General features: G+C 38.6%; 1 protein-coding gene across 15 annotated transcripts in view; it reads right to left on the reverse strand.

Moving 5' to 3' along the window:
* Nucleotides 1-20,853, reverse strand: part of LOC112467529 (potassium voltage-gated channel protein Shaker) — a 108,612-nt gene that overhangs the window by 9,947 nt on the left and 77,812 nt on the right. For 11 of the 15 annotated variants that reach the window (XM_025036194.1, XM_025036193.1, XM_025036192.1 and 8 more), the window contains 4 exons: nt 6,580-6,703; nt 4,226-4,491; nt 3,125-3,768; nt 564-693 (listed from right to left, as the gene is read on the reverse strand). In XM_025036194.1, the coding sequence (XP_024891962.1) occupies nt 564-693; nt 3,125-3,768; nt 4,226-4,491; nt 6,580-6,703 (1,164 nt within the window). Of the gene's footprint in view, nt 1-556; nt 694-753; nt 884-3,124; nt 3,769-4,225; nt 4,492-6,579; nt 6,704-20,853 lie in introns of all 15 variants that reach the window. The other 4 variants (XM_025036204.1, XM_025036205.1, XR_003042267.1 and 1 more) reach the window with 4 other exon arrangements.

Here is a 20,853-nt window from a genome sequence, read left to right on the forward strand (position 1 = left end):
CTCTCTCTCTCTCTCTCTCTCTCTCTCTCTCTCGCTCGCTCGCTCTCTCCCTCCCTCCCCCTCCCCTTTCTTCTCTCCTCTCTCCCTTCCATTCCTTTCCCATCTGTTCCATTCTCTTTTCTCTCCTTCTTTATTTTTTTCTTTTTCTCTTTCTCGCGTCTTATCCTCCACCTCTCTTTCTTCCTCTTTTCTCTCTTTCTCTTCCTTCTTCCTTTCTTTCTAATCCCTTCCATTTTCCTCGTATCCCTCTTATTTTCTTGTCCATTTTTTCTTCTCTCTTCTCTCCCTTTATCTTCTCTTCCTCCTTTCTTCCCTCCATCCCTTCCCTTCCTTTCTCTCTCTCTCCCGCTATCTTTCACTCACTCCTTTCTCTCTCTCTCGCTCTCTTTCTTTCCCATTCTCTCTCTCCCTCTCTCTCCCTCCCCCCTCTCTCTCTTTCTCTCTCGCTCTCGATCTTTCTCTCTCTCTCGCTCTTCCTCTCTCCCTCTTTCGACAACCTAAAGCGGTCATCATTGTTTTGCGGGCATTAACTAAAGTCTTAAATGAAAGTGAGTACATCATACGTCATGTCACCATAGCCCACGGTCGTCATCGTGACAACGGCCCACCAGAACGCGTCCGGAATGGACTTGAAGAACGAATTCTCGGAGCCGGCCTCCGCGAAGTATACCGCCGACGAGAATAGCACCACACCTGCAATGCAAGGAAGAAAACACCGGTTCAGTGGGTTTAACGCCCCCGGTGGCTCTGTACCTCATGTCCCCGTATCCCACGGTCGTCATTGTGACCACCGCCCACCAGAACGCGTCCGGTATCGATTTGAAGAAGCTGTCCTGCGTGCCGGCCTCCGCGAAGTAGACCGCCGACGAAAACAGCACCACACCTGCAACGCACACAAGAGGAAGGCACGGGTCAGGACGGTATACGTCATCGTCCACGCGCGTCGTATACATCGGTCTCGCGAGGAGGCGAGGATCCGACTACTGAGATCGTCCGATCCGTTCGTCTTCCTGATCGCATCTGGAATCGTCCATGTGGTTATACGCTTTATCCCACATCCCAGGATTAAACAGAATTATTTATAATCCAGGTAATCGGCTGATCGCACCTAGATACCGTCCACATAGTATATACGTTGTGAGCACACGACTCAGTTACTAGAATCATCCAATCTAGATGATTTCGTGATTACACCTGGAACACTTGGACCTGTCCACATTCTAAAACTATAGAATCAACTGATTCCCTTTCAATCAATTTCCGAATTGATTCAACTTTCAGTTTAGAAATCAATCAAGTAATTTCCTTGATGAGAATTTGCGGCTCGTCTTTTAATAGCAAAAAAATCATTTCTAGAAGTTTTGTATTATTGTCGTCTTATTGTATGTTGGCATATCTAATAACAGGAACTTTTCCATGTAAGACTAAAGTCATTGGTTCTATAGAATTTTATTCTTAAAAAGGGTTAACACCATTAAATGTGAAAAAACAATTTGTACATTTGTCCAATCTTATTTGTAAAAGTGTTGTTGGAAAATAGTAATATTTTAATAGTTGCATCTGTGTGTTAGGTAAAATTTAGAAAATTGAGCCAAAAATAGTTAGATTTTATTAGAATTTCCCAAAATGTTACTTTGTGTTGTGATATCTCTCAACCTTCACTTATTATGAATCAATTTACGGATTTTGAATGACAGTCTTATTATGAACATATTGACACAACCAATCAATTACAAAGAAATTATTTTAAAGAAACTAAAAAAATCTAATCTAAAAATAAAATCGATAGAGTGACAACATATGATTTTTAAACAACAACAAATATTATTTAAATAACAAATTTATTCGTAAAATATAAGAAATGACAGCATTTTGCTACCTTTAAATTCTTAAAACTAAACCTCAATCTTTTAAACGGTTTTCAATAATAACTTGCAATGGCAAAAGTAAACAATTTTGGGGGTGACGTGTGGCTCTATACAAAAGCGATCGACTAGTAATCAATGGATCCCGACCATTATCCCATATATGCTTACTCCGCCTGTGTGACGAGTGAGTGAGTAGCTCAGGAGTCAACACTGTCGGTCCTAAGTCCGGACGAAGGAGAAAGATTTATGGGCAAGGTTAGCAGCCTACCCACGGTAAAACAAAAATGAATGTTCACAAGACCAGCAATAAGCCTCGGAAGAGACGCCATAAAGTTGGAAAAACAAGCTCAACCCTAATTCAAGAGAAAGAAGAAAAAGAAGAAAAAGAAGAAGAAGAAGAAGAAGAAGAAGAAGAAAGTTTCCGATTATGCTCGATAGAGCGATGCCATAAATCCCGCAGGAGCGATTAAATACTAAGAACCATAGGTTTCGAAGCTGGAATTACAAAAGCTTGATCTTCCTATTTTGAGCTTCCCTATTTTCAAGAAATGTACTATTTTTCGATATTGCCTCTCTCTTTCCTTTTCCTTCTCCTTTTCTCTTTTCCTGACTTTCCCTTCCTAGATTTTTCCCGCTTAATTTAATTAATCTCTTTAGATTAATTATAAGTCCTTATAAGCCAATACAATTTGAGTATTATTAAAATTATATTCCGTCCCATACAGCACAATGTCCAAAATCGGGGCATAAAACGTCTTGACCCTAGCGAGCCACACTTTATTCCATCATTTTCATTCTAATTAATATTTTTATGTAATATAAGAATTGGAAATACAGAGTCTGAATAGTTCATGATAAACTTATTATAAGGAAACTAAAAAATTATGTTATTATATGAAAACTAAAAAACCGAAAAACGTTTAGCGGACCACTGGACCGGAATGTAGGGTTAAAGACGTCATTAGGACGTCTTATGTCTTTCTTTTGGACATTGTGTTGTTTGGAGTGTATATACAATAAAATTATCTAATTAATATATTTTTAATAAGTTATAATATAATTAATGGGAAAAGTACTCGTATACATATATCGCTTTAATATATCTGCAAATATCGAATCCAGATAAATGTAGGTGTCTATTATTATATATCTATCTTGCAGCTTTTGTAAACGTAATTCATATAAAATGAATAATAAATCTTCAATTCTCGTCTTATTCTTATCGCTAATCGTTCGTAGAACGTTATTAAACTCACCGATGAAAAGGAAAAAGATGAGCAACCCGAGTTCCCTCATGGAGGCCTTGAGGGTCCGCCCGAGGATCTGGAGGCCTTTACTGTGCCTGGATAACTTGAATATCCGGAACACTCGGACCAGCCTGATCACCCTGAGTATCGCCAAGGACATCGCCTGGTTCGTACTTTTGTCCTGCGGGCTTACCGGCGCCTTGGGTAAATTCAGCGTGTCCTCCTCCTCGGCCACCACCGTGGCGAGGGTGATGAAATATGGAATGATCGCGATGATGTCGATGATGTTCATTACGTCACGGAAGAAGTTGAATTTATTTGGGCAGGCGAGGAAGCGCACTGTTAACTCGAACGTGAACCAGATGATACAGATAGTCTCTATTAGGAAGAACGGGTCCGTGATGTCCGGCACTTCGTCCTCCTCGATTTTCGTGCCATTCGTCGTCGTGTTGAAGACCTTGTAGTGCTTGAACTCGGGTAGCGTCTCCAAACAGAAGATCACGATCGACAGGAGGATCACGAAGACGGAGATTATGGCGACCACTCGGGCACCCTGCGAGCTTTCCGGATATTCGAACAGGAGCCAGACCTTCCTCTGAAACTCGTGCGACGGCAGCGGCTTCTCCTCCTCCTTAATGAAGCCCTCGTCCTCCCTGTTTGGTCGATTGTTACTTCATTAGTACCGCAACTACCGCAATACTGGCTTACTCCTTTTAAGTTTTCTATAGACTATGCTTGTATCTGTATTTGCGGTGATATACAATGTTTATACAAGTTCTCTTTTGAGAGTCTACAGAAACAAAGTTTGGATACAAAATCCAGCTAGAATCTCTTATAGAACTAAAAATGTAGAATCACAAATCAAATGTCTAGAAACAAGTTCACTTTAAATTGGTAAAAAAAAAAACAATCTATACATCGAAGTAAAAAGATGTAATCCGTTTCGGGAAGACTATAGATATAAAAATATTTGATGTTAGGAAACGAAGATGTCTGTAGACTCAAGGATTTATAGAGAATCGAGGAATCTGACGTTTACACCAACTTTAATTGCAATAACTGGGTTACGCGCGCGAAATCCCTGAGAACCAGACAGCCGGCGGTTCGTACCTGAACTTGTTGGTAGCCATCTCGCCCAGCTCGTAGAACTTGATTTCTTCGGAGAAGACATCGAGCGGGACGTTGACCGGGCGGCGTAGGCGGCCGCCGCTCTGATAGTAGTAGAGTATGGCATCGAAGGAAGGTCGATTCCGATCGAAAAAGTATTCGTTGCGCAGTGGATCGAAGTATCGGAGCCGCCGTGTCGGATCGCCGAGCAGCGTGTCCGGAAATTGGTTCAGCGTACGCAGCTGTGTTTCAAACCGTAGCCCGCTCACCTGTCGATTGCAATAATCGATTATTGGTACGGTGGCGCCACGCTGGGCGGGGCGCACCGTTCGAGCGATTAATTGGAACGGGGGGCGGGTGATTGTCGGGGGGTTGCTCGTTTCACAAAGGGACTAACGTATTATCAGGGATTGTCACATCGATCGTGAGTGGACCACCCACCAAACGTTGATGTTAACTTATGTTCAGTAGTCTGATAATTTGAAGGTTCTCAAATTTTTTAGGAAATACATATATTATACATATTATATATTATATTATATTATATTAATATATGTTAGTACCAATGTTCAAGGTACCTTTTGTCAATGCCCCAAGTCTATGACCAAATCGAGAATTTATATTGATGATAAACAACGCATTTACCACGAAAGATTCACACAATGGAGCCATAACATTGGAAAACTATAGAATTGAATATTTGCTACGTAGAATGGTATGGAGCTAGTCTGAAAAGATATTTTTAATCTTGAAGGATACGTTGAATCAACAACTCTACTACTAAGAAATTGTGATATTGCGAGAACAAAAATATGTCTGAATAATGAATTATAAGATAAAGAACGAAAGAATCTAGAACCGTATTTGAGTGAACTATAATCAACTTAGTATTAATTTGAAGACAAACAACAGAATTAATTTCTCTTCTAATATTTTTGCACAAAATGTTGCAAGTTTTTAATTAATTACTTAATGAGGAACACATAAAGATTTCGGTAATTTTTGTTCAACAATAACGAGTCGATGAAGTCATTTATTCTTGGAGAACCGAATACACGAGAAAAATCAAAACTTATGTTCACAGTGAAATGGAAATAAAAAGAAGAAATGAAAGAAAACAGAAAGAAAAAAGTAAAGGCAGCAAAATGTAAATCCAGCAACGAACGTATTTCCGCTCTGTACGAACCTGTATTTCGTGAATAAAATTACGCTCAAGGATCAACGAGTAGGAAAGATAACCATTGCATGGCCCATTCGTCATAAAGGAACAACGTGCCTTCACAAAAGGAGATCAAAAGCACTTTTATCACTATGAAGGGAAAAAAAATTAAAATATATTATTTAGATAATGTTCGATTACATTTTAACGCTTTTAATATTTTGCTCTTATCGACAGAATAGAAGGCATATATGTTATATATTAGAGTGCACGTTGCACGCCGATTCTTACACCCACACGCTTCACCCACGCGTACGTCATGCGGCGTGCTTTGACCTCCGTCGAGGTTCACGTGCCCACCATGTTGAGACAAAGAGGGGAAAAAAGAAAAAAAAATCGAGTGAAATGCATCGATTGAATCGATTGTTGTAATTGGCGCAATGCAGTCGTGTCATCCGCGCGCGAGGACAGATAATTCCGTTCACACAATATAACCTTGATTCTATATCGCCTCTGATTCCAAGACGAACTTGGATGACCGCCAAAACGCAGTCTGTAGGTCATTTCATGTCTTGAGACTAATCTCACTTCGTGAAAAAAAAAGAAAGAAAAAAAGACAGAAAAGGAAGCGTGTGAATGCCGAACCGGACTGGAATTACCTACGTAATAAACGTACGCGGTAATTCATAGTGATAAAAGAGAACTTGTTACAGAAAACGAGGAGAGAGCAAAAGAAAACAGATTAGAGAACAATATATATTAAAAATGGAATTATATTTACATATGAGAGATCAGTAGCATATTTTACTGCCTTTGCCTTGGGAACCGTCGAATCTAGGATTTACGGCACCAAGAATTCGCGAGAGATTAAAGATCCGTGGTGCCAAGGCTCCGTAAAGACGAAACTTTTTTGGCATTCGGAGCCGGAGTCATTTTTCACCTCCGAGAATCGGTGGCGCCAATGGTAATAAAGAGCCAAAAAGTTTTTAACATGTCTCTTTAAGAATTCTTTAACCTGACACAAAACAAAAAAAATATTATAATGTAAGGAATATATTTTCTCTCAGAGCGACGAGACGCGCTGCGATACGTCAATTGGTGAGGTCATTTGCATGACTGTTCGTCATTCTGGAAGTATCGTGGAAAGGCGGCGGGATGCGAGATCCGAAACGGTTAAAATGCCAAAATTCTCACTCACGTTGATGACGACCCTTTCGCAGAAGTCATGATCGTGCGGTATGGGTTCGAAGTGTGTGACGCCTGTGTATTGGGTGTGGGGGTTCGTCCCATCCTCGTCCTGGCTGCTGAGTTTCGGCAGCGATCTATAATAATCATAGTCATAACGTCGTTAATAACTCTCTGACAGCACGTTCGAGAAGTTATACCGCGCACCGTTATTTCAGTATTCACCTGACACATACATGACGTACAGCCTTATAGATCAGAGGAAGAATTCTCTCATAGAAATTACTACATTACGCTAGATTAGAAAGAAATTTATACGCTGATCTAGTCTGAAGTAGTCTAATAAAATTTGTACAGCGCATACAGAACTATTCCAGGACCGTCACTAAATGTGACACAAGAATTTATTAGATTGAAATATTTTTTACATTAGGAGACCGTAAGTTAAAATTATAGATTTAATAAAGTTATAAATCGTAGATTAAATTAAAATTGTCGAAATTCTGTTGATACACTGTTTGAGCTTTCTGTTGATTCTTCATTTTATCATAAATATTAAATAGTTCGTCTGTACTATACAGGGTGCTTAAAAAAAATGTTAACACTTGTATGGCAGTAACTTTTTTAGAGAAACAGAACTGGGGTAACGCAAGATATCATAGTAGCAAATGAGTCTCCACTTGTTCACCATCATTGCAATGTGCAAGATCTCAAATGTGCAAAATTACAAATGTGATTGCAACACCCAAAGAAATATACCTCAGAGCTCTGAAGACCACTTGAAGAAGATTCCAAGAATGCGTTGACAATGATGGCAAACAAGTGGAGACTCTTCGAAGACAAAATACATTTGTTGCTCGTGATATCTCGTCATCAGTTCTGCTTCTCCAAAAAAGTTATTTCCATATATAAATGTTGGATTTTTTTTTTAACCACCCTGTATCAGGCACATACACTTTCAGTTTACCAGAAAGTGGTCCGCGGGCCTGTCTTATTAATAGACTAACAGGTGAACGCGTGGTGTACGTGTCTACCAGAGGCTGCTAGACTTGATGTTCTAACGGGTTCAATAAAAATAGAAACACACGATGCATATCTATAATCTATAATAAATAATCTACGTGTTAACGTATCTACTTGTTGGCAATCTCTACTGGAATTGGCGTGTCGAAAGTGTGTCAAGCAATCGATGAGTGCAATGCGCGTCAGTACTGATGATAGTCAAACAGATCGAAGATACGCGATTTGGGTGAATGTCGAGAGCGACAATCGGAAATTACGTTGGTAAAGGTTGCCAGGCACATAATTAACCTGTCGAGCGATCGAAACAGTTGGATTGAATGTCCTCAAAAATATCAAACGACTTTGAGAATAATGGTGTGAATCAGAAGCAAAATAATACACTGAGTTAAGTTGGCCTCTGTCCATTTTCAGCTTTTAAATAAAATTTCCTCTTAAATCTTAGTTAAATCACGAACAGAATGGTATACTAAGCTAGTAAATCACGTGTAATCAGACGCGCGTGGATGCTTGGGCGCTTAGGTGATATCTTTTGAGGATGAATTAAAAAATAATCGTCCCTCCGAGAGCTCCAAAAATTACCTCGATTGATCTTTGTAAAGAAACTCTTATCTCACAAAAGTTTATTCGTCTGAATAAATACTCCCCCATAGCGATTTCAGGACGGAAAATCATTACTGACGAACAAATTTTTAGTCGTTGCTATAATATGCCGGAAGTAATTTATGATTTGTCTTAAAAGCTTCAATGAATCTAAAACGTGCTTACGGTAATATTGAAAATATTATATATCTGTCTGATAAGCAAGAAAAATACGTAATATTTCATGAACAAAACATCAGTCTTTTATCGAGTTTTAACATTAGAAGAACTGGAGGAGACGAAGAATCGTGAAATTGAGCTGTGGGGCAATAATACGATCGATAAGCTCTTTATTGCGGAATCGTGATTGTTTTCTACTTGCTCGCCTCGTTCTTCGCGATACGAAAGATTTTGAACGGAAGAACTTGATCCACTCGAGGCTATACCGGAATATTTCGGGTTAGCGTTTTTAGGACTGCGATCGTCGAATAGTCCACTTGTGTAAGATGTAAAAGTCGCCCACGGCTAGTTGGCGTTACTTTACGAGCCGCCCGATTTAGAAGCGAGGATGCATCCAGTCGATATATCTGGCGGGGGTTACGTCGATTGGCGATTTATTTTGGGACGTCAATGGAAAGCCGATGCGACGAGGACAAACATCAATTTTGAAGTCCGTGTACCCCCGGAGCGCGCGACGATGGAAATAGCGCGACGTAATGGCGAAAATAGCCACTACGCGATCTCACCGTTGCGATGGCACGTGCCGCCATGGAGAAGAATTTCACGTGCGACAAGTGAACCCTCGGCGTGCCCGCGACATTTCAATAATTCATTGGAATTTCAGAAAATCTATAAAAAGGGAGCTCTCACAATAATTGTTTGACAGGCAAATTCTAATATTGTAATATTTATTAATCATTCGTAACGTGATTGTGACTATCTGCTAAGAGAATAAGAAAGATAAGAAATAATTCTAATGTTTCCATACGCGAAGCGCAGCATTGCAGAGGCACCGCGAAGCTTATTAATAAATCCACATTGTTGCATGTTTTTTTTATGCACCCGACGTAATGTGCGAGCATTTACAATCCCAAGGAATTGAAACAGGATCCAGATTATGATTCGAAAAAATTGATTCTCCTGTATGTCTTGATTACTATCGTACACGGTGTGCACTACATCATTTTGACATTTCGCCACCAAGCATAATGCGTAGGCTATTACACGTGTAAATTATTCCGCCCACAATAATTATGATAAATATCAAGTCGCTATAAAATGTTCCCATACACGAGATACTTGACGAAAGAAACCTTCCCATTTTTAAAATCTTCCTCAATTTTTCAGATATTAAATAATAAATATTAAATTATATATAGTAGTTTGTTAGATTTATTTATTTATTCCATATCCGATTCCATTTTTATTTTATTTATTCTATTATCCGATTCTTTTCGTGGAGTCCATTAACGTTGTTTAAAATGTTTATGAATTTTACCATTTTATTATATGACTTTTCTCGATTTAAGTATAATCCGCCAATATTTAATAATGCCGAGTAATAAAAGAGCTGATACTTATTACGGATGGGTGGTTCTTATCAGCTAAGAAAGAAGTAGGTAATTGGTAAATCTGGTCTTGTAATAACTTCAACAAAGAATGAATTCCATTTATTTAATATTATCCGAGTGTATCCTGAAAAAAGAATAATAAATTGGAAGACAGAAAAGAGATGAAAAGAAATAATGAGTTATGCAAGTTGGTTAGTTGGAAAAAAAAGAATAAATATTCATTCTTCTAATCTGCAATTATCAAACTGGCGATTATATACTCGGATATATAATTAATAAAATATGATATAACTCTGTAATATTGTTAAAACAAAAATGTTTCGTAAAATTTATTGATATCCATATTTATATTTTCTAATGACACATCCGGTAAAAAATATATATTTTAACAAAAGCATATTTTTCAATCTGCAACTACTAAATTGCAACGTGGAAACGCGATAATTTGCATGTTGCATCTAATAAAACACCATGTTCCTGTCTTTTAAAAACCAATCTGCCTTTTAAAATTTAATAAAATTCCAATCCATAGCAAAGCATGAGTAGTATGACTATTACCTTGCGTATCACAATTTCTCTCTCGTCAAAAAACGACGAAATGGAGAGCCTTAAATATTTATTAAGCTCTTACGCTCTTCACTCCCCTTTATCCGCAACACTTCGCCTACATGAAGCATCGCTCTTCTTATTTTTACGCGACCATTCATGTCTCGGCATAATCAGGCTGACCCATATTAAAAGAAGAGATCGACGGGGAGAAAGACAAAAAAGCTGACTGCACACAAATTTTTAAGAAGGAAGTTAACCCGATCCTTTAAAAAAGGTAAAATCGAATTCGAAGTCTTAATAACATCCTGATATCCTCTTCAAATTTAATACAACTATTTTATTTCTGGAAACATAACTTTTTGTCCCGTCAAAATGGAGAATTTATTGGACAAACAAAAATTTTAAAAATAACTTCATAAATATTACTTTTATATATAAAATGATTATATATTTTGTATACAAAAAATTAAAAGCTAAACAAACTGAAAACTGACAAAATAGCAAATTGACATGCTAAAAAAATATTACTAAATTTACGTATTAATAAAAATTAATAAATATAAAAATTAGAAGAGATACATTACTAAAATTTATACTATAAACTTTCAGTAAAGAAAAATATCTTTTAACTAACAAATTCATATATTTATTGAGAATTTTTAGGTCTATATTCGTCTCTAGTTTCTGGTCCTGACTTCATCATTAATTCAGAACTTTCTCAAGAAGCCTGAGCTACCTCGTCGTACTACTTTTCGCTTCTTAATACGTTGTCCACATTTTTCCGCTGCATCGAGTGCGATCCAACGAATAATAGAGAGGCCACTGCAGAGCGATGCGGCAGCAGCCCTTGACGATCTTTATGAAGTTACATTAAACGAAAAGGTGCGAGAGAAGCAAATATTAACGGGGAAGAAAATTGAAAGATTTATTTGGTGAAAATGCGATTTAAAGATATTACACTGTATTGTAATTCTGCACATTTAGGTCAAATACGGTATTGTAAATTTTCACAATAGATTTCTTGCACGATAATTTAATGATCAAACCTTTAACGAACTTTTTAAATTAAACTAGTTTTTAATCACCTATATTGGGGAAATCGATTTAATGAAATTATTACAAAATTCCATTTTTTTTAGATATATTTAGATTATTAAATATTAAATATGAAATTTTTTTAAAATATCAAGTAAGCTTTGGATACAATTTTTCGAAGACAATGGCGCTATCATGTTCCGCACATTGAAACACATACGACACTTTAAACAAGAACGTCATATCAGCCCGATGCAAACACACGAGTGCGAATGCCCTCGCACGTGATAAGCACGCACGTGACGGACGCCCACGCGAAGGGTGCATTCTTCTTGCGTGCGTATATACATGAGTTCAAGTACATACGTCAAAAGAGAGTCGTACACGCGCGTGAGACGCAAATAAATAGAGAATACCAATAATTTAGATATTCATCTTGATATAGACAGAGATAGAAGATACACTCTTTTTATTTATTTCTCCAGAAGTTGTCGCCTCGTTGAATACGTAGTTCCATCATCGTACGTGTATATTAGGTTTTTTTTTCCTCATATCGAATCTCTCGAGTATGTATTTGTATTCACACCGCGTCAATCTGAATAAAACCAATTTTCTTCACGGCAGTTCCGGGAAGAAAATATGTAGGAAGACGTATATATATGTATCTGTCCCTAAACCCCGTATCCCCTAAACGTGGGCTCCCCTAACAGCTTGAAAGAATTCATTATCGCGGCAATGAATCGTGGAGGGAATCGTAGCAACGCATTCCACGGGAATCCTCGGCGAAGGAGGAATGCTTTGCTCCTGTCCTAAAGATAGCTGCTAGTCAGAAATGGGAAATGGTATTTTTAGCGGCGAGGTTTAACACCACGATATTTAACCACCTCGCCTCTATTAACGTAAATACTCGAGCATACGGTGTGTTGTGATTAAGCATCATGTTTCCATTTACTCGTTTCTTTGATACTGTTTTCTTCCGCTAAAGTTCCGCTGAAGTGCTAACACTCCACCATATGTGCAGTCTATACATTTCTCTCCAAGCGTTGTAAATCATCCGATCCATCACAAAATTTATTTTTCGAAATAACAATTGAAGGAGAGAAACGATCAAAGTCCACTTTTTGTCGAAATTGATCTGATTATACATACATATCTTGTGGCATTTTCAAAGAACTTTCATAATTTGTATCTGTTTTGATCAAGAACAGTTACAATTCATTGGAAATATGACCAAAAGATGTACTAGGAAGGAAAACAATCATAATTCACGCGTTTACGGGGAAAAGTCATCAGAATCCAACGTACAATGTAAACTAATATTTTATTAAGTATTTTTTTAATGTTCTATTAAGTAATGTGTGTGTTTTATTAATTAAGTATTAATTTATTAAGTAACGTTTCAGTAATTAAGTAAACACTAAGGCTGCATTCCGATATTTACTAAATTTTGTACTAATTTTTTCAATAGCTTCCTAAGATATCTGATGTTTTAAAACTTAAAATTGCGTTTATCAAAATTACTCCGAATGGACATTAATTGATTGTTTTTTCCCTGTATCCTTCAATTATATCATTTTCGCTTTTACAATTTTAAAATATCAAAATGCTTTAGTACTTTTTATTTTAAAAGACTTTCTGTGGCTCTCCACAGAAAGAGTTAAATCTCAAATAATTATTTATAGATTAAAGCGCGCAGAGGAAATGAAGACAAAAACACGCGTGCGATTATCGGGTGTGTGATTGTTCAGTTTATTATTAGATCGGCTCATTGATCATTGTTACGCCTCTCCTTTGGCCTTTTTTCTAAGGAAAAAAATGTTGGGAATAAATCAGCCGCGAGATGCGGAATAATTGTACAAATCGTATCGTGAACCGTAAACGAAAATAGACGCAACGATCATCGAGAAAAATATTGCTCTGCTTTCTATATTTTTCTTTCCCTCTCTCGAATACGTAGTTTCCTCGCAAATCACAAGTATCTGGAAGTGCATTTTAAAGTCTGCCATTAACAGAAAGCAGGTTAAGCGCAATGCGGCTGTCGGTTAAGTTTATATTGTTTTATTGTTTCGATGACTGATGTTTATGTAGCAAAACTACTAATAATTTGTTTAATCTATAATTTTTTTCGAGAAATTGCAAATTTATTTTAAAAAAAGAGTATCATGCTTTTAACATTATTTATATCCATGAGCTTAACATTAATATAGACATAATACTCCAACAATGACAGTGTCGCAATAAATGTGTGACGTAGTCAAGAAAATTATATCATATATTTACCCCTGTTTCATTGAATCCTTAAAATTGGTTTACAAATGTTTGTATCTATTTTTACTTATAACAAGCTTATAGCAACTTATAACAGCTTATAACAGCTTAATAACAACCTTATATTTTAGATAACACATTAACATATTTTAATTACAATTATTTTAATTCTAAAGCTTGTTTCGAATTTTAGAATATGAACTTTGAGTTTCAACCAGAAATTATGCATCTATTTCAGATTCTTGAAATAATCAATAACGATGTCTAGATTAATTTCGATAATAATAAGACGTAAAACATATGTGATAGTAAAATTCAACTGTCCTAAAATTGAAGTCAATATTTATATGTTAAAAAATATAGTAGTTAAAGTTTATGCAGCTGCAGTTTATTACTTTATTAAATTGGATTGATTGAAGACTGAGTTTCTGATACATACTGATTATATTTATAGTTAACGGATTTCAATATAATAAAACAACATTTTAATGGAATTTATTTAACATTATTGGTTTGAGCGCCAATAACAATATAGCATGTTATATAATACTTCAATTATATTAAATCGATGATGATTAGGTACATATAGTAATGCGAGGACGAGATTCCAGGGAAACCTAAACGACGTTTTATTGTAGAGATAAAACTCAAAAAAAGATAAGGTTTACATAAGAGCCAAGAGCTATAACAAACCAAGCGTGCGCCGTGAAATTTCAATGCTCGTCTTTGGTGCACACATCTATATTTTTTTACAAATCTATTTTACTGTTCGCATGCAGCTCAACAATTACAGCTAACGTCCAAGAATCTCAAAATTCAAAAACCTTAAATATTTTTAAATTCATAAATTTATGGATCTAAGGATGCATGAAACTTAATTGAAATTTTAAGATCGCAAGCGATTATTAGATTCTACATATATCATGAATCCTAAAACTTTAAACAGTCAAATATTTTGTAAATCGATAAATTCTAAAACCTAGCACAGCATACTACGGCAACCGCTATTAACGATAATTGGGATACTTTCATTTTCTCTATATATGTACACATTCAAATGACTCACTACCTATCGTTACAGTTCAGTCTTGCGGAAACGTGTATCGCAGCTTTCTCAGGATTTTAATTTCCAGAAATTATAATCCATCACTTTATAAATTCAAGAAACTAAAATCCCTTACGATCTACGCGACTGAAGAATTTCATAAATCATGGCTGGGGTGCCGATTGACAAGAATATATCCCGCAATCGTTATCGCTATGTATTATTCAAATGACCTGTCATCCTAGCATCGACAACATTTTCATCGCATTTCAGTCCTCTATGTCGTACTTTCGCTACTGAATGCGGCCGCTCGGCTCGGCCTACCTCGTGTCGCCGTGTTCCTCCGCACCATTCCGGTGGGGGCGTAGGTCCTGCCTCGGTTTGAGGACAGGGGTCAGCCCCCATTTCTCGATGAACTCGATGCGGGAAATCTTGGCGCTTCGCGGCGGTTACGAGAGGGGGCGAGTCCCCCTCCCGAGCCCCATGCCACCGGAGAGCGGTGCACCCCCGCACAACACGCACCCTTCGATGGTCCCACCCCGCCACCCTCGCCGCCCTTCTCCACTCTTCTTTGTTCTTGCTCACACTATCTCCCACTCCCTCTTCCACACACACGCTTCCTCGAGCCGTTCTCTCCTTCTCATCGCATACCAACCCCTTTTTCGCGTGAATCCCCCTGTCACGGACGTCACTCTGCACCACCTACGATATTATCCGACACGGGTTCACCAAATTCGTCGCGAGATCACCAATGATCACTTGTGATCAGGTATTTAGCGGCGGCAGCGCAGAACGCACGACCAAAATGGCTGCTGCTCCTGCTGCTGACTCTGTCTATTCTCTTCCTAGCTTTTCAACCCTTTCCTCCTGTTTCATCACTCGTCAGCCTTCCTATTTCCTTTTCCGTCCTACCTCTCTCTTCCCTTATCCCGATTATTCCGTATTTCGTCTCTCTCTCTTTTCCGTTCCTCCAATTCTCCTCCGGGTCTCTCGATCTTTCCCACCCTTATCGCGTCTTATACGCCCCGTTTCGAAGGAAGACTCCGATGCAGGAGAACGCGCGCAGCGGGGCGAGGTGAACGGTGCGTCCCAGGATCAAGTGATGCTGATGTCCTCGCGCATTTCGCCGAATTTCATTGTCGATCGCTGACGCTCGACGACGAGAACGACCAGCCGCGCCAGATCGAATGGGACGGGCGGCAGCTGAGGCAGCTCGTCCGTCCAACCCGCCTCGGATTGATCATCGTACAGGAGGAGAGAGCGTCTTCTCTCGCGACGACGACGACGACGACGACGACAACGCCTTTTTCGCACCTTCACTTCACCGCACCTGGTAAATCTCGAGCGCGATTGCACCTCTCGGCACCGCCGCCACCGCGCCGACCGACCGGGGAGGCCGCGGCTTCGTTCGCGCACGCACTTCTCCGCGAAACTGGCACTCGTGCGCGCTGGCACCACCGTCCGCCCGCGGCTCGGGCCACTCCGGCTGCTCCGCTCACTCTTGTCCCTCCGCGTATACCTACGGCCGCCACGAGGAGCGACCGGGAGGCCAGCGAGTGGTTCTCTCGGCTCCACGCCTTCGCGCTACGCCGACGAGAACTCGTCTGAGGACACCACACCGTGTCGACCGAGCTTCCTCTCACCGTTCCTCACCTCTCTCACTCCACCCGGACTATTCCTCCCGTTCCTTTCTCTCTCCTCCGCTTCCTCGAGCCGCGAGCTAGACAGAGGTGGTGGAGGTCGCCGGTGGTGGTGGTGATGGTGGTGGTGGTGGCAATGGTGGTGGTGGTGGTGGGAGCACGACGCATAGGGGAGTATCGCGAATCGAAGACAGAAGCGGCTCGCTTCCGCCGTGCCTTCTTCCTCGTCTCGCGCGCGGCTTCGCTCACTGGAGCGGCCAGCAAGCTGCGCGCGTCCCCCTGCGCGAGGATGTCCTCTACCTTTCACCACCCGACCACCTCACACACGTTCGGTGAGCGGCCACCTCTGTCGTTCTCCATCTCGCGCAAACCCTTCCCTCTCTGTTCCGCGTCCTCACCCTACCTAGAACTGCACATCTCCGTGTTCGACCATGCCTTGTCATACCACGCTACGCCATGCCACGCCACACTACACCGCGCTGGAACTGTGTCTTCGTCGCCGCTGTCTCGTTTGTCCCGATCACGAAGTCTAGCGTGCAGCCGCGAGCGCACGTATTTTCCATGCATATATGAGCTTTCGTTTAGGCGTACCTTCGGTCTCTTTTCTACGTGCCTTTCACTTAACTCTTTTATATTTCGTTGCACTATAGATTTTCTGTCCTCTAATTAGTCTTCAGTCTGTTTTTTTGTATTTTCTGTGTTACTATTGTATTTTTCTTCATCTTCCCAATTACTACTACTTGAAAATATGTGTTACAAAATATGCATTATTTATAATTTAAGCACTTATTCTCATTAAGTTAAAATTACGCCAAATAAAATTTCTTAAATTAATTAAATATATTTTTTTAAATATTTTATAATGCGTGTGACACAATAAAAAGAATTTAACTAATGTATTACATCACTCAGCAGTATATTTACAGTAGTATACTGGTAACATGCTAATTAAAAAAAAATTCTTTTATAGTAAAATACAGACCATTTAATCCGATAAAATCTCCCTCCTATTTATGTCAAGCTTTGTGTCAAGCTTCATATCATAAATGGATATCAAAATAAGTTAAAAAGAACCAAATAATAATACTTGGCTAAATGTTAAATAATAATATTGCTACAATATGTTTATCTTTAATCTTATCATCGTCTCATTAGACGGATAAAAACCAAGATCAAATGCACTGATAAAAAATTAAATAGGTAAATGAAATTCAGCATATATATTCCAATATCTTTGAGATTTAATAAAAAAAAATTATCTCTGTTTAATCCTGTAAATCATTTTCAGACAATCTGTTTTGGCTCACCTAACAAGCTGACTGACGTAAGTTTACCTCAAGAAAGCTTAAGGTTTTAACTATCAGGCCGAGAAGATCAATGGTTGTTGCGTAATCAAACTGGGCAGCGAGGTGCACCCCATCTCACTCTAGTGTGTACCTCGCAACCTACCCCGCACTCCCGGGAGTTTCTACTCTTCTCCCCCCTCTGCGGATAAGGCAGACTGCTCGTCGCAGAGGATGAGAGAAGGTTAACATGCTGCGAAAAAAGTAGGTGGCTCGAAGAAGGCAATGAAGAAAGGGGACAGGAAGGGATGATAAATCGTGGGCGATCGGGGTCCTCGTACCGGTGAATGCGATACCGAACGACCCCCATTCTCACCATCGTTATTGTCGACAATGATGATAATATTATGAGATTTCATGTCCACCCAACGAACGATCATGCGTACTAAACGCTATGGAAAAAAAAAACGAGCGTGCGCCGCACATCACTTCCGTTGGAATTCTTTCTGTATTAGGAATGTAGATCATAAGAGAACGACCAATTTAAGAATCATTAGCCTAAAATTGGAATACAGTAACATGAATTCTAAGTATATGTGATGCATATTACTATTGTTTGGGAGAAAAAAGAAATTGCGAAAAGAGAACAGTTTGGCAGTATTGTCTGTTGGTTTATCGTTGCGTGATAAATGTCTAACGATTAATACCAATTTATCGGCAGCTCAAACAAGCCTTAACCAAACTTGACATAGGCTAATATCGCAACTGTATAAACAATGTGGCGATCTTATATAATATGCAATGTCAATAATTGCTATGTAAATGACATGTCAGTTTGATTAAACGGATCCAAAAAGGGAGATCCGATTCTGTAAAAATAAATTAAAAATAAGATACATAAATTGATAATTAAACTTTTAACTTTTTAATGCAAATTTTTTCGATGCAGATTTACATTTATACTAATTATCATATACGAGCTAAACTGTTGAAAATTATACTGTATCCATCGTCAAGTCGAAAATTCGTCATTTCACCCCTCAGCGCATTGCAAATCTGATAAACGCTGATCTACTGACATCGAGTTGTTCCGTCCAACTCCGCGATCTGGCGCATCTCCTTCCGTGACTCATACCAGCTAGCGAGCAACGAGGCGACCTACATACATCGACCAACGTACCATTTCGCATAGACGAAAGCGCGTCGTGAAAGTTTCCTTCCACACACAATTCTCGGAGTGAAAGAAAATAATAGTGGCATATACATAGCAGTTTGCAGCGTAACAGCATTGATCCTCTTCCCTCCTACCCTCTTGTTTGCTACTCTCTTTCACTCTCCCCCTTCTCTCTCCTTTTCCTCCTCTCCCTCCCTTCCTTTCCCTCCTTTTCTCCTCACATCCTGTTATTCCTCATATTCTTCCCATTTTCTCCCTTTTCTCTGCTCTTCTCTTTTGTTTCTCTCTCTTCCTCTTCAGCTCAACTCTTTACTTCCCCTTTCTTTCGCTATCACAATTAATCTATTTTATCTTCATTTTTCTCTCTTTATTCATTCATCCTATTTACTTTATATCTCGTTCCCTTTCGTGTTCTCACTTTATTTTTCTTTCTTCCATATCTTTCTCTATCGATTGTCAATATGCTTCTAATGCTGAGTACGTTGACAGTAATTAGAACGGAAAAGAACACACTTATGAACATTGTGTGTTTTCGGACCATCGCTATCTTTTGTTGTAATTTAATATAATCTTTAGCTTATTATATATGGAAAGAAAAATATTAAACAATTTTAAATGCAAAACTGCGCTGATTACATTTTATGAATTTCTATAGATATCTTTTATTTCATTAATAAAAAGAAGAGATATAATTTTAACTTTCTCTTCAATTCTATTTGAGTAAAGTGGTAAAAATAAAAACTAATTTTAAGACTAATTATTTTTTATAATTAAAAAAAAAAACAAAAATTATCTTAAAGTCTTTGCAAAATCTTTTACACCACATCTTTTCATTTTTACTAAAAAATTTTAATTATCTAATTGATATTAAATATCTCATTGACTGGTAAATTTCTATTTTATTTTCACATTTTGCAGAAAAGCAGAAAGTGTGAAAAAGGAAGAAAAAATAAAAATATATCAAGACTTAAATAATCTCGCAGTTTAGTAAAAAATTAGTCACATATTTAAAATATCCTTTTTCCACCCAATCCTTTAAGTCACTACCAGAACCCTCGCCGTTTTTATACAAGTAATTTCATCCTCCTCTAATTCTGCAACGATATTATTTTATTTTTCCTACATTCCCTCTAAAATTTTTTTCTTTAGTATTCACACTTTATGCCTGATATCTTTATTTCTTTTATCGATATCCTCTGTCCTTATTTTCCGCACTGAATTCATCCTCATTCATTTCGATCTCTTCTCTTTTCTTTATTCTCCATTCTCTTTTTGTGTGAATAACATCTTGCTATCAATAAATCTCGCTTCCGTCCCTTATCTATGTTTGTTACGCTATTTCAGTTTCACGAAGCTTTTTCCTCCCCCTCCTCTAAGCGTAGACGCTATCTACCTCACAATATCTTCTTTTCACAATTTCCTCATCTACATCTCATTTCTCGACTTGTCCTCTCTCTGTTTTGCCGGATCTCTTCTCGTTGCACTAACCGCACGCAATCAATACATCCCCCTCCACATCTCGTATACCCCTACTTCGAACCCCTCCATCGCGACCACTACTCTTGATTCTGACCCACCAATCTCACAACGCTGCTACCCTTATCACATCCACTTCCTCCCTCTTTCTCACTCTATCTCTTTTCGTTCTTAGCGCATTTTTAACACGTGCACAGTTTCGTACTAGTTTATCATTAATATATGAAGAATTGAGAGAAAAACCTGAGATAAATTAAGATAAACTGTGCTCGTTGTCTTCTTTCTTATCTCTTTTATATACCTTTGCCGTTTTCTTTCCCCATCAATAATTCTCTCCTTGATAACTCCCATGAGTCTCCCCGACTCCCAAGTGTATATTTTCCTCAATCTTTTTCTCGATTGCCTTTCATCACGATCGAATCATCTCTGATTTACCAAAGATCTCGGCCACCATAAAGTCGAGGTCAATACGTGTAACTGCGACCGCATGTCGGATTATAAGTACGGTCATACCACTTGTGCAGCAGCGCGCTGTCAAGCGGTAGTTAGTAGTGACTCGTCAGTAGCGGTCAAGTAAGACAAATATGAATCCATTTGTCAAAATAATTAATAAAACCTATCATACATCTCAGTTCTATAAAATA

Source organism: Temnothorax curvispinosus, unplaced genomic scaffold (genome assembly GCF_003070985.1).
Source record: "Temnothorax curvispinosus isolate PA1 unplaced genomic scaffold, ASM307098v1 QBEX01017496.1, whole genome shotgun sequence".
NCBI classification, from domain to species: domain Eukaryota; kingdom Metazoa; phylum Arthropoda; class Insecta; order Hymenoptera; family Formicidae; genus Temnothorax; species Temnothorax curvispinosus.